This window comes from Orbicella faveolata, unplaced genomic scaffold (genome assembly GCF_042242905.1).
Source record: "Orbicella faveolata isolate gen_17 unplaced genomic scaffold, um_ofav_v1 contig_15, whole genome shotgun sequence".
NCBI lineage: Eukaryota > Metazoa > Cnidaria > Anthozoa > Scleractinia > Merulinidae > Orbicella > Orbicella faveolata.
The window spans coordinates 9,942,618-9,955,928 of NW_028301542.1; the positions used below are offsets into that span (position 1 = coordinate 9,942,618).

The 13,311-nt window shown below is 37.3% G+C and overlaps 1 protein-coding gene across 2 annotated transcripts in view; it reads right to left on the reverse strand.

The window, feature by feature from the left end:
* The window catches only part of LOC110051294 (cyclin-dependent kinase 5 homolog), a 71,501-nt gene extending 59,367 nt beyond the window's left edge, over positions 1 to 12,134 (reverse strand). For both annotated transcript variants that reach the window (XR_016206818.1, XM_020757329.2), the window contains exons 1-4: positions 11,750 to 12,134; positions 11,530 to 11,601; positions 8,448 to 8,512; positions 2,745 to 2,927 (exon numbers count right to left, since the gene is read on the reverse strand). Coding sequence is in view for 1 of the 2 variants with exons in the window: in XM_020757329.2 (XP_020612988.2) it covers positions 2,745 to 2,927; positions 8,448 to 8,512; positions 11,530 to 11,601; positions 11,750 to 11,840 (411 nt within the window). In the remaining variant the exon portion in view is untranslated. The remainder of the gene's footprint in view (positions 1 to 2,744; positions 2,928 to 8,447; positions 8,513 to 11,529; positions 11,602 to 11,749) is intronic.
* Positions 12,135 to 13,311: the final 1,177 nt, after the last annotated feature.

A 13,311-nucleotide genomic window follows, 5' to 3' on the forward strand; every position in this document is an offset into this window, starting at 1 on the left:
AAGGAGGCGTTCACAAAGGGTCCTCCTGCTGAGGGACGAAAGGGCTGGGTTGTTTTAGAACGTGCAAGACAGGCAACAGTGCGATGGCCATAGGAGTGGCATGTGATGCAAAAACGAAGACTTTCTTCCTTCAGAATGTCATTGTAAAGCTGCTCATTGATCGTAGACCACGATGTGGAGAGATTCGAGGCAGCCATGTGAGCCAGGCAGAAGACTTGAATTTGTGGCTAAACTTGCAGATCTGATCCTGATATGCTAAAAGATCAGGGGCTAGCTAAGGGAAGCCGGAGAGGAGGGTACGAAAGTAGAGGTTCCAAGCCTCGAGCCATGAAGAAAGGCCATTGATGCGACTCTTCTTTTGTTGGGAGGGGACAAATGAGAGCGTGGAAGTATCATCAGGGTTGATGCCCAGGGTAAAATTATCAGATGATGAAGAAGTATGGACAGGATACATGTTGGAGGAGAGACGATCAGTAAAGTCAATGTACTCACGTTTTAGGATCTTGTTTTTAAGCTTCTGTGGAAGAGGCGGCAAGTGGGGATCCGTTGGATTGCTTTGCGGTTGTGCTACTGGAAGTAAGCTCGGCGGAAGTAAGCCAGGCGTGAGTGTTCACTTCAAGGGGCTTGGTGCCTAGTGGATTGCAGGAAGGTAGGACACCATCTTGTTGAAGACCATCATGTGCTCCTGGTTGACTTGACACGCTGACCGGAGAGAGGAGAGAAGTAGTATTTTCCCCAGTGGGTCAACAGGACTCGATGCCTTTGGCTTCAGCTATGAGAACACAAAGCTGGTCAAGTTGGCCGCTCATGAACATTTGTTTGGTGTTAGCTATGTCGATGACATTGTGTGGCTGAAGGGAGATGTTTGCCTGATCAACTGTTGCGGCGGGATGTCAAGGGAGATTATTGTCGTCATTTTCGAAGATCCGCTGGGCCAATTGAGCCTTGCTGCCAGTTGTTACTAGATTACGTGCCGAGGCCAACAACAGTAGTGATTTCTTGGGCAAGGCTTGTAAGTCCTGGAATGACATGGCCTTTGGGTCGAAGCTTTTTGGACGATTGCGGTAACTGGAGTGGCGACGCATGATGAAAATAGGCTCTAGAAAATACAGACAAATCGCAAACTAGCTACTTACACTAGTGAGAATCACGACAACACAAGGCGTTGTTTGGTATGAGAACAGGCCAGCAGTAATTATAAATGATAAGTTGATATCGTTTATCTTGTATCCATTACACATAATAACAGAGTTTTGTTTAGGCTGCCTGCATCCCACCACGCAAATCAAGCATATAAGGCAAAGAAATGAAAAGATCACAATTCTTCTTGTTGAACGTAATTGTTATTGTAGTTCCAAGGACAAAGTAATGTTTATCTCACGCACATCGAAGAGCGATGTCTGCTTATGTAGATGTCTTTCATGACTTAACCACAGGTGTTGACAATTGTTAAACCTAGTAAAACATTGATTTGCAGTATAGCATGACTAAAGGAACGATACATGTGTGATATCCATGTAACACTTTAAGTTGTTAACTCTATTTTACAAGTAAAATTACCATTTAAAGCTGCGTTTCATTGGTTGGTGACATGGCCACATTGACAACCGCTTCAGTGAGGTGCGAAAACTGTGAATTTCTTTTGAGGCCAAAAACTTAAGGTTTATTTTTGCGTGAATTACTTCTATTCAAATGAATTAATAGGGTATGTAGATTTATCGGATTTCAACGAAACTTGGCCAAAATGTTCGTCAGATATTAGCACACCAAAGGGTGTGAGGCTTTTGCGAAAATCGAAATATTTTTCCTGTGACATCCCATTGAGTAACAGCAGTCAGAAAATTTGTTATTGTCCAACTTTGAAAGAGATTTTCTAAGCAACCAATAGAAATATCGAAAAAGCCTCACACCCTTTGTTAGCCCGTCATCTCCTGATTGATAATGTCCAGTCAGTTTCAATGTCCGCGGTAATACAAAGGCTGGTAATTCAGTTTAGCAAGTACGGTCATTTTTGCGTTTTTAGGCTTACGCGTGCCTATCAAAACAAAAATAGCAAAATATATTGTTATTTTCGGATTCTACAGTTTATTAGCTTTACATTGATATGTAGTTTGCCGTGGTTTTCTTTAAAACAGCGCATATAGACAGCATTTTCCGGAAGGCACCCCTGAAGGTCTACAGTAACCTTATCGGGAGTGGTTAGTGCCATACCGAATGAATGGTGTTTCTCCATCAAGGCAAAAAGTGTTTACGTCAAACCCCATCCTTAAACTGAAAATTCCTTTCATGTTCCCACAAGAGGCAAGACGATAGATATGCCAAGCATCTCCTCCAAAATGCTTCACGAGAGTTCTGTTCTTGTCAAGAAATTCCAGCAACTCCCCATGCTAAATTAAAACATGTGTACCCAAACCTTTCTATCAACTGGAAGAAAATCTATTCATTACCCTTAAATGTTGCTTTGGACACAATGTCGAGAGTTTACCAATACAAATTGCTGAATCTTATTATTTCTGCAAAAAAATAAACTTTGTAAAGTTGAGATTGTAGATTTACCATCATCAACCTTTTGTAACATTGACTAAGAGTCCCTCAAGTATTTAAAGTAACTGAGGTCTTTTGGAAAGAGGTGTTATCATGGCTGACCATCAATGTAAACAAAACATTACATTTTTCCCTCATAAATGTTTTGTTTGGTTTAGTGGTTACATTGTATGCAATACTTATCAAGAACCTCAACACACCTGAGGTACGTTTTTAAATTCTTCAGGTGTAAATTCATCTGAGTGTCTCCTGTCATTCCCAATCTCGAAGCTGATCTTTCTAAGCCGTGCACCTATTGAGTCTGACACTGTCCTTCTCACAGCTGGTCTTACTGCAAGGTTGCTTGTATTTGGACATGTACTGGAGTTATCAAAAACATCAGCCTGCATGAAAAAAAGCACAATTTTAATAAATGGACCACTTTGTACATGTGCATGTATAGTAATGGTTTCAATTATACAGTGTAATTATTTGACTGATGATCATCACACAAGCAGATTACAACGGACGTATTCATGGGCTATTTTTTTTTGTTTGCAATAACACAAGGGAAACCAATGCTCACTTACAACACTAACTCTATTTACATTATATTACTCTAATAATTTACCCCATTTAAATTGCAATATCTAAATGGCTTACACTACTAACAAATACAGTTACACAACTTACACAACTAAGAAATACAGTGAAATACAAGGGGCAAAAAAAAAGAAGAAAAATAGCTAGTTATCATTAAAGCTTGAGGTTGTAGTATAGAAACATAAAAAACAGACCAAAGGCATGTGGTACATTAAAAGTAAAATGAGTTATGCATCTGACAGGAGATTAGAAATAGATTAATGGGTAGGAGATAGATAACCCTATAGAAAATATAATCTAAAATATTAATTAAATCCTCACATATCCTGTAAGAGGTTCCCATTTCTTTGTGTCTCCACTTTTTGTTTCTATCTCATATTGTGATTTTAGTGTGCATTTGAAATGCGTAAGATTTGGATGATCATCTTTTGTTTTAGTGAGCCATATGTGATATCGTGCTAAGAGAAAGCAGCAATTGATAAGAAGCGCAAATTGAGAGATATCTGGCCTAAGACCCAAAGCAGTAATATTTGTCAAAGCATAATCTCTAGGAAGTAAATTTAAGTTTTTCAGCCATTCAGTAAGTTTATTCCAAAAGTGAGATGTTTGGCGGCATGACCAAAAAAGATGAATTATTGACTCAGAGGAGGTGTGACAAAAACTGCACTTTTCATCGCCCTCTAGACCTATTCTAAATAAGAAGTTATTGGTTGGTACACGTCTATGTAAGAATTTACTAGCTAGAATTTAACTCTATTTTTATAACTATTTTATACTATTAGACGTTTTATATTTTTAGGAATTGTATTTAGCAGGGCCCCTCTGGATACCAGCCACTGTGCTGAATGGGCCACCCTGCATAAATAAAGTTTTACCTACCTAATTTAATTATATTACATGGGCTATTTTAGCATAATTATGTTCGAACAGCACTATGCAAAATTAAAGTTTGGTCTTGCAATATTTTGGGGATATATGCTGGAAATTTTGTCATGGATGATTATGATGCCCCTGCATGTCAAACAAACATCACTGATGCGTTTTTACAAACGCAAAAATTCAAACAGACTTGCCAAGACTTTGTGTTCATCAAATGACACGTGGCAAACTTAGCATGATTTAACAATACAGCAATGTGCAAAACTCTTATAAATGAAACCCAAGACAATTAAAGTGCTCTAAGAACAAACCCGTGATTTTCCCAGTGAAAGATGAATTACTCTTTTCACAACAAACATTAAAAGTTTTAACAAGGAAAAATTACAATAAGCATGTTGACTCATCTTGTTAGAATACAGGGACTTCATGCTTTTCCCACAAAAAAAAGAAAGAGTAGTTCAATATTCACTGCATATGACGCATGTCAAGATGCCTTTACATAAATGTATAAATACGTCAGGTGGTGCCATGTTTCTTTGAATTTTCATTACTTCCAATTTTCTTTTCTTCAAAATTTTTGTTTTAATACTGCTAAATGACTGCAAAAAATTATTTTCAAAGAATTTTGCCACTATGAAATTGTCCTTCCATCCATGAAATTTTGGCAAAATCTTATTGAAATTTCGTGGTAACAAAGAGTAGAATTTGAAGAAATTTGTTTGCATTACTTTTGCCTAGTTAACTGCATTATGTAAGTGCTAACCATATAAGCAAGTGACAAACATTTGACTGCATTGTGCATTGCATTTACCTGCTTATTGCAAATCGTATTCACTTATGCTTTTTAAATGACACATGCATATTTTTAGCTTTATAAAAACAAGAGACTGAAACCACAAGCAATAAAAACAACTAAATTTTCACATAATATATCAAACAGGAAAGACAGTGTTTGACCACATTTCCAAACACCAAGAAGAGAGTTGAAAATACGATGTGCAGCGGAGTATTTTTAACCAACTTCGAGGTGTTGGAAATGTGGTCAAATACTGTCTTGAGTGTTTGATATAATTATCTTCTCAATCGAACCTAAAACTGAGGAGAAAATGGAGAAATAAAAGCGTAAAAATCTGTGCTAATTAAGATCAGATATCCAAACACCGTCACGGTCATGACTTCCTTTGTCTAAACTTGATGAATTATTATTATATGGCTGTGTCTCACAAGGACTGCGAACTACCGAATTCACACATTTGATTGGCTGAAATCGATATTGACCACAGTCTAGATTTTCCCATCTAGACCAGCATCTAGACCGGTTTCATTTTGCCTTGAAATTGTAGCAAACTGAAATACAAAAATGTTCACCGTTTTCTTTTATTTTCTTCTTAATCATTTATGGAAGTGCCAAAAAGCCTGATGACAAAAAAAGAAGTAAAGATGACGAGCAAATTTCGGCAGGTTTATTAGTTAAGCTCATCTCCGCTTGCAAGCAAACCAGTTACATTAAACGAATAAAAGTTTTCTTCTTTGCCATATAATAAACATCTTATTAACCGAGCTAAGTTGGTCTATATGGGAGAATCTTGACCTCAGTTGTGTGTACAGACCTCACTGCGTTCGGTCTGTACTCACGACCTCGGTCAAGATTCTCTCACACAGACCTCCTGCTTGGTTAATAAGAGCTAATTAATGAGTTTGAGAAGTATCTTCTCAATCAAAATTAAAACTGAGGAGAAAACAGAGAATTAAAATTGTAAAAATCTATGCTAATTGCGGGATATATCTTTGTTTGGATTTTTCCTTGGTAAAGTAAAAAGACAGCTTTGCTATAGACTTTGCTACAACTTTCTCAAAAGACAAAGTTTCACTTGTAATTTTTTTTTTCACTCAGGAAGGCAATTAATTTTTCTACTTTTATTGAATGTTTGAATGCTTTTAAATCAGCCCTTTTCCTTCTAGGTCTGCAAAATATTGCCAAAATATTAACATTAGATCCCCAAAATATCACCAAACTTGTACATAATGTTTACATAAAATTAAACTTTGCATATCCAAAATTCCTGACTCAACTTCCATTCAACTTCCATTCATGAATTCTTGCCCTCGCTGATGGGCAGAAAGGAGAACATTATTTTCTGCCACTTCATTAAGAAACAGAACATAACACGAACAACAGGTGAACTTGCAAATACATGATATCAGCCACAATGGAATTGTTGCAGGAAACTTGCTAAATTGAAACATTCACGGGCCTTGCTCTGAGGTTAGCAAGGCATAAATAGTGCAATTTACTTTTTAATCTGTTTATTTTCTTTTTTTTTACAAGGATCAAATACCGGTTACATTGGTGAAACAGCTATACATTTTTTTCTTTTAGCTGTTGAATTTTCCAGAATTCTAAGCAATTTTAGGCAGTAATAAGTGGTGCTACAGGCAGTAAATTTTACCAGTTACCACCTGAAAAGGAGAACACTGCACTATGGAGCTTAAGGCTGAGCATTAGTCGCGTTAGGTCTCAAATGTAAGATAAAGAGTTCCAACTAGCTTTTTGTAACACACCAAGCTTTGAGGTAGAAGAATTTATATTAGTTATGCAATGTTTTTGAGTGGTATACCATGGAATTTCCCAAGAGTGACCCTTGTATTTCCACAGTATACACACAAGCCTTTAAATGAGTGTGTATACAAAGAAATCACAAGCGACAAGTAGGATATTCCATGGTATACCACAAGAGAGCATTACTTAACTATTTTGCCTAACACATTTTACAATGTGACAAATGTACAGCTCACAACGGGAAGGTTGGGTGTCATACCATGGAATATGCAATAGCTTTCCTGTATTCTGATTGGCTGTATTTTCTGGGGCATGATGTAAATATTTCATATACACCTATTAACATGAATGTGGGTGTCCTCAAGATCTTGAAGTGATCTAGATCTAACCTGTACATTGGTCGATGTCAGTCGCTATACTGGCCATTATATAGAGAGTCAGACTGACACTTGAATGATTGCGGACCGATAGTGGACGAATACTTGGGCAATGAGGGATTGACAGACAACTAATAATTGATGAAAAATTCCAAATCTTCGAAACTCAAACAAATAGTACAAAAATTTCAAGGAAAAGTTTCCAGAAAATATTGAAATTGTTGTATTCCTGCAAAGCAAACCATTCAGCCAAAAATTTCGTCAATTCTGGGAGGAAAATTAATGGAACAAAAATTCCTAGTGAGAAATTTCTGAAAATATGGGACAGTATACCTCTCTATTAATGTCCTCTTTCGTGGACATTTGGTAAAATGTTGCTCCATTCGTCAATAGAAATTTCCATAAATTCAACCCAGAATTGTTGATCAAAAAGAAAGATCCCCTAGTCGACTATAAACCAAGAGTTAACAGCTGGTGTCAGTCAATGTGTCAACCATGATATTATTGGTGGCTCATCAATCAACTATCAGTCACACGTCAGTCAACTGTCAGTTGCATTTCAATTGATTTATTGTAAATCAATCAATATGTTGGCATACAAAAGTGTCAATACATGTAGCTCAAGAGTCACGTTCAGACTTGTCTGATCAGTGAGCTTGGGTCACTTGTGAGCAAAGTCAAAGTAAAATGTTCTTTAGTATCTAAATTTCAACCCCGGGTATGTTCTTAACTTGTTGTTAACTTCTAGCCCTTTTTCAACCTCAATGTCCTTATAGGAATGATCTTATCCAGTGCATGTATAATACAAAAAAAGCATAAGAAGAAATTCATATAGTGTGATTGTTTGGGTAAGGATAAGAACATTAGTTTGTTGTCATCTTCAGGGTCAGTACTGCGGCCCTAGGGTTTTGTTTGGGTTTTTGCCACCTGTTGTTCTCTTGGTGTACCTGACTGCTTTTTTGGAATTTTTGTACGTGCAGCCTACATGTAGAATGTTGTTTGGTTCACACTGTGATAAGCAACATGGTAATGCAATTGCAATACAAGACTTTTTTTCTATTTCTGAGTGGGAAATTTAAAGTTCTGATTTTTCAGAGAATTATGAATAACACAATAATAATGCATTCCTGCATCACCCAGGACCACCAATTAAAGAAACTGAGCACTGTATATAAGGTGTGTTACTAGCATATCAAATCTCAAAATGCCGGTAGAGTTCCAAAAAAATCAAATGATGACACTAACAGTTTTCTTGAATGAAACATTAAAGAATCCTAGTCAGCCTTCACCATTTTCAATGACATCAAAATTATTGATATTGCATGGGGAAGCAAAATCTTGTTGCTTTATGGCAAGTTGTGTTCCTTAAAGTATGTTTAATTATCTTATGTAGTTTCACAATTATTTCCTTCAATTTGACACGTTCCAAATAAAATATAATAGCCAAACTCTTGCACGTAAACAAAAACAAAGGTATGGCTGACTAGGGACTTTTAACTAAGCACCTCTGTATTTCTATCGCTTTCTTCCAAAGAGACATCCGCTCTGTCATTCTCATCTTTTGTCAATGCTGAAAAGTGCAATTGAGAGAGAAAAGAATTAAACTTTATATTACTTATAAATATCACACCTTGGCATATTCATTCATAGTTTTATGCAAATGCATTTCTTTGGTAGACTCCATGATAAGGTTTTAATCCCTGATCACAAAGATTTGTTATACCTCAACATACTTGTACCTGTATTTGAACATATATGTACCTGTATTACCAACATGGAAGTTTGCTTATAGAAAATGACTTATTCATTTTAACATGACAAATAAAAAATAAAATAAACAAAATAAGAAAATATATATAATTATTCTAATGCCACTATACATTCTAGTTTCTTCCACTTTGACGGTAAAAACCACTTTCGTTCACTTTCGTTTCAATTTCAAGAGAGGATAGGGAAGATAGTATTAAATGCAAAAGGTGCTATTTGATTTCGAACCATCCTGTACTAATGATGAAATCAACAAGTTATCTAAAGACTCACTGTGAAGTCTGCAGCAACATTTGGAAGATTGACCTGCCACAAACTCTGAGCAATTTTATGCAGACATAAATGGCTTAGACTTCTTCCATTTTTTTGTGATGATGCAAAAGATTCAAACCTGGAGAAGACTGTCATGGATTACAGCTCTCTCGCCTTCTAGATAGAGCATTCTGCTCTTACATCAATTATTGATCCTGTCCTACAAGCCACATCAACCTCTGTCTGCCATTTACAAATTAAACCTAGTGTCAAGTGGCTAAAACTCATTTCATTCAAAAGCTCATCTAATGTGAAAACATACAACCTTGATCATGTACATTTAGTTATATGCCACACACTATGACTTCTTGGCTGATTATTCAAATATTGACAGATCACTGACAGTAGGCCAACTATCAGCTGACTGTTGGTCTGTGTTTTAGCCTAAACCTGTCAGCCGACAGTCAGCCATCTGTCCGCCGACAAACAGCCAACAGTTGGCAAACAGGTGGCCAATAGTCGGCAGACAGGCGGCCAACAGATGGCCAACAGAAGGCTGACAGTCAGCCGACAGACGGCCAACAGGTTGTTTTGGGAGGTGTTCTTCAGAATTACCCTAATTTGTATGCAACAGCTATGCAAAATATTGTTTATGGAATACTGTTCAAGCAGTAGGGTATCCAGCAGTTTCTCCCTAAGTAGAGGGGTCGTACAGGGGTATTCTCATGATGTGTGATTAGCTGATTTTATTTTCCGTGAAACGTGAATTTAGGAAATTATTCTTTGTGATCCATGACCTGAAGGTTTTGCGTGACCAGTGAAGAACTTGAATATTAACTGATATTCATAATTTCACCACTCTATTCTCCATGATTTTGAGACGTAAGTCCTCTGAAAGGTTAGAGTCGTCTATCGAGAGTGACTTAAACATGCGATTCGCAATATGGAGCCTTGACTTACCCTTTTATGATTTTTCTTTCTTCAAACACTCTTTCTAGTGTAAGTACAGGTTATTGAAAAGAGTATCTTACTTGCTTATTTTCGTGATTCGAGAAAACAAAATTTTTATATCCGTGATCTGTGATCCTCTATTTTTTCTGTTCATGAACCGTGCCAGAGACCCCCCCGTACAACCCTCCAAGTACATCTACAAGCAAACAACAAAGAAACCTAAGAAAAAATTATAAGAGCCCATCAGTAGGCTGTGAGGAAGTTAAGGAATAGTAAATACTAAAACATGGAATGACCTACAACCACCTACAACCACCAAAAACTACATACCACCACCTTCAGAATACTATTTTCATAATTTTAAGGCATTTTAGTGACAATTTTGTGGACAAATTTTTGCTCACACCATGAGCAACTTCAATAACTGCACACCAGGAATGTTGTCTTTTGTTTCAGGGGTTCCTATCAAAAGCGCAATTAGTACCCTTGAAACATAAGTCATTGTCTGCGACATGAGCCCATTCAAAAATTAGGGATATCGCGAAAGTAACCCTGTCATGCTTCAAAGCAAGGCAACTATTACTATATTCTGGTAGTATACCTATCAATTTGTAGTTCTTTGCGCTGTAAGTAAGATAACTAAGATAAATATACTGGACCGCTCTTGCCAAGTATTTATTTTGCTTACATGAAACGAGACACCCATTTCTGCTGTGTACACAGGCGATCAGAAGCGCAAAACAAAATTCTAAGTGGATTGTGGGTGGTTGTAAATGGTTGTAGCTAGGTGGTTGTAAGTGGTTTTAGGTGATTCCACGTTTTATGTTTTTCATTCTTATTTAAATTCAGGAATTGGTGATCTTGTATTTGCAAGATAACCAACCAGCCTTTGTGTGAGAGACACCGATCATGTGCAGTAAAGGCAGCAGTCAAGTGTTAATCGATACTTGCGATGAGTACCCTCGATTGACATGCCGATCCATACTCAGTCAACACTCTATCGACACTTAATCAACAGTCAGTCGATAGTCGGCTGAGTGTTGGCCAACTCATGTAAATCGATCGCAAATTAGTTGACTCTCGACTGACTGTCAACCGAGATGTCCATGGAGTGTCGATTGAGTGTCAACTGAGGTGTCGATAGAGTGTCGATCAAGAGCCAATCAAGGGTATCCATCAAGGGTATCGATTGACACTCCACTGCAGATGCCTTTAGTACACATGATCCTCAGACACTGCCACTTTCAGTACTGTTGACTGTATGTCAATCATGGAAAGACATCAGCATGACAAAAGTAAACGATGTATAATCATGTATTTCTCTTAAAGAAAAAAAATCAGTTTAACCTTGAATAGTGAATCTTGAGCCATGTTTGAACATAGTCACAAAATTAGCCAAAAAAACACAGCCAAATTGGCACTTGAATAATGAAATTGCCCTGAACGTAAAAAGAATTACCTCTAATCGTTCTCTCCTGTAATCCACGTATTATATCAATACATGATAAAGAAAGCAACTATTTTATTAGACTCATTTTAGTTACTCTCAACACCTTATCTGCATTAATTCGACTGCTCAGTTCTTCAGCATAAATCAGCTGACGTAAGCTTACTCACACAATCTCAGTCCTTGAGAAATTTTCCTTCGTAGTTTCTTGATTTTCGAGTCAGACGAAGATTTTTTCAACCCTGGAAAAAAAAAAGCAGCAAATTAACGTCGTAATTTACTAAATAAACGGATTAAAAGTCAAACCAAAGTGATAAAAGCTATTGTGAATGAGTAAGTTAAGCTAATAAGCTTAACCTGGATGTCCATAATAACGTTTTAGACACAAACCTTCTTTTAAAGTCGCGGTAGTTTCACCGCTCTTATCCATTTTCTCTTCGTCCTCTTCCCTCGTCTCGTTATTCTCTGCAGCGGACGCCATCTTAGCTTGAACTCTCCCGGGTAAAGCTCTACAAATCCGCTCGATGATCTATTGCTCTTGTGTTTACCACAGCACAACCAACAACCTTTCTTATTGAACATCCGCCCTTATTTCATTCATCCTTGTCTTTCTAAGTGGCCATTTTCATATAATATAGCGTGTAATAACTTTCTATTGTTTTTGCAGAAAACCCAAAACATTTACACTTCGCTTCAATTCCCACCCGCACAGCTAATTAATCCGCCATGATAACACAGACTACCCACAGTGCACCGCTGCGTGGCTAGTCTCTCTCTGGCCTGGGGTACGTTTCTCGAAAGCCCCGGAAACTTTTGGGGCCCGCAAAGCTACTTTAGTTAATCGGTATTTAAAGACAGAAAGTTGTATACGCCTAAAACGTCTTGTATGAAGTGAACCTCTGTTCACATTAAGAACATGTGCATAAATCAGATTTGTAGTCTTAAGGTTTGAGATTTTGCTACAGCTTCTCGGGTGCGAAAACTTTTCGGGACCTTCGAGGTGGCCGAACACAGTTTTCGCGCGCGCTCTTGTTAATGCGATTCAGCGCGCGCGCAAGGATCACAAAAACAAATTTAACAAATTGACGTCAGTTTTTTATGCGCCTGTGCTCTTATTGATGATAAATTGCGTCATAACATTGTCAAAGTGGTTGTGGAACCACGAGCCGCAGGCGATTGGTTCCGCAGTAAACTTTGACGATGTTATGACGAAATTTATCATCAGTAAGAGGACAGACGCTTAAAAAACTGACGTCAATTCGTTTTTTACAATAACAAGACCCCAAAATGGTCAAATGCCGGGAATAAATGTGGGGAAAAGACGTCGTAACCTCGCCGTAAACAAGTAAATTGTATTCAAAATGACGCGAACATTGTCAATAGCTTTTCTCGCTTTTTGATTGGCTACTTAAAAAAGTCCATAAATTCTCATTGGTTAAAAATTTGAAAGTTAGACAGTTGAAAGTTAAACTTGAAAGCTTGCATAAATTAAAATTTTAACATTCTGTACTCTTATTGATGATAAAAATGAGCCAATCAGCGCGCGAGAAATTAGACAGTTATTGTAAAACATGCCGTTGATAAGATTGTTTTATTTGCTCAATGCCCACACTATCTGTGCTATTTTTCTTCGTAACTGAACGCCGTGTGTAGATGGCTTTAGTCTTTTATTACAAAGGTATGTTAGAAAAGGTAACGATGCAAAGAACCCAGCAATTCTCAGATTTTTCGTTGTTATCGAAAGAACCCAGTTAAATGCTGCGCATGCGTAGTAAGTCAAAAAATTATGATTGAATGCGAAATGGCTTTCAAGGAAATACGCCTATTTCTGGAGAACCACTCATTAGAATTTCACGAAATTTGGCACGAAAATACTTTAAAAAATAAGTAACTGGAGTATTGAAAAAATATTGAACTTAAACGAAGGACACTTAAGATATTCCAGTGAACCT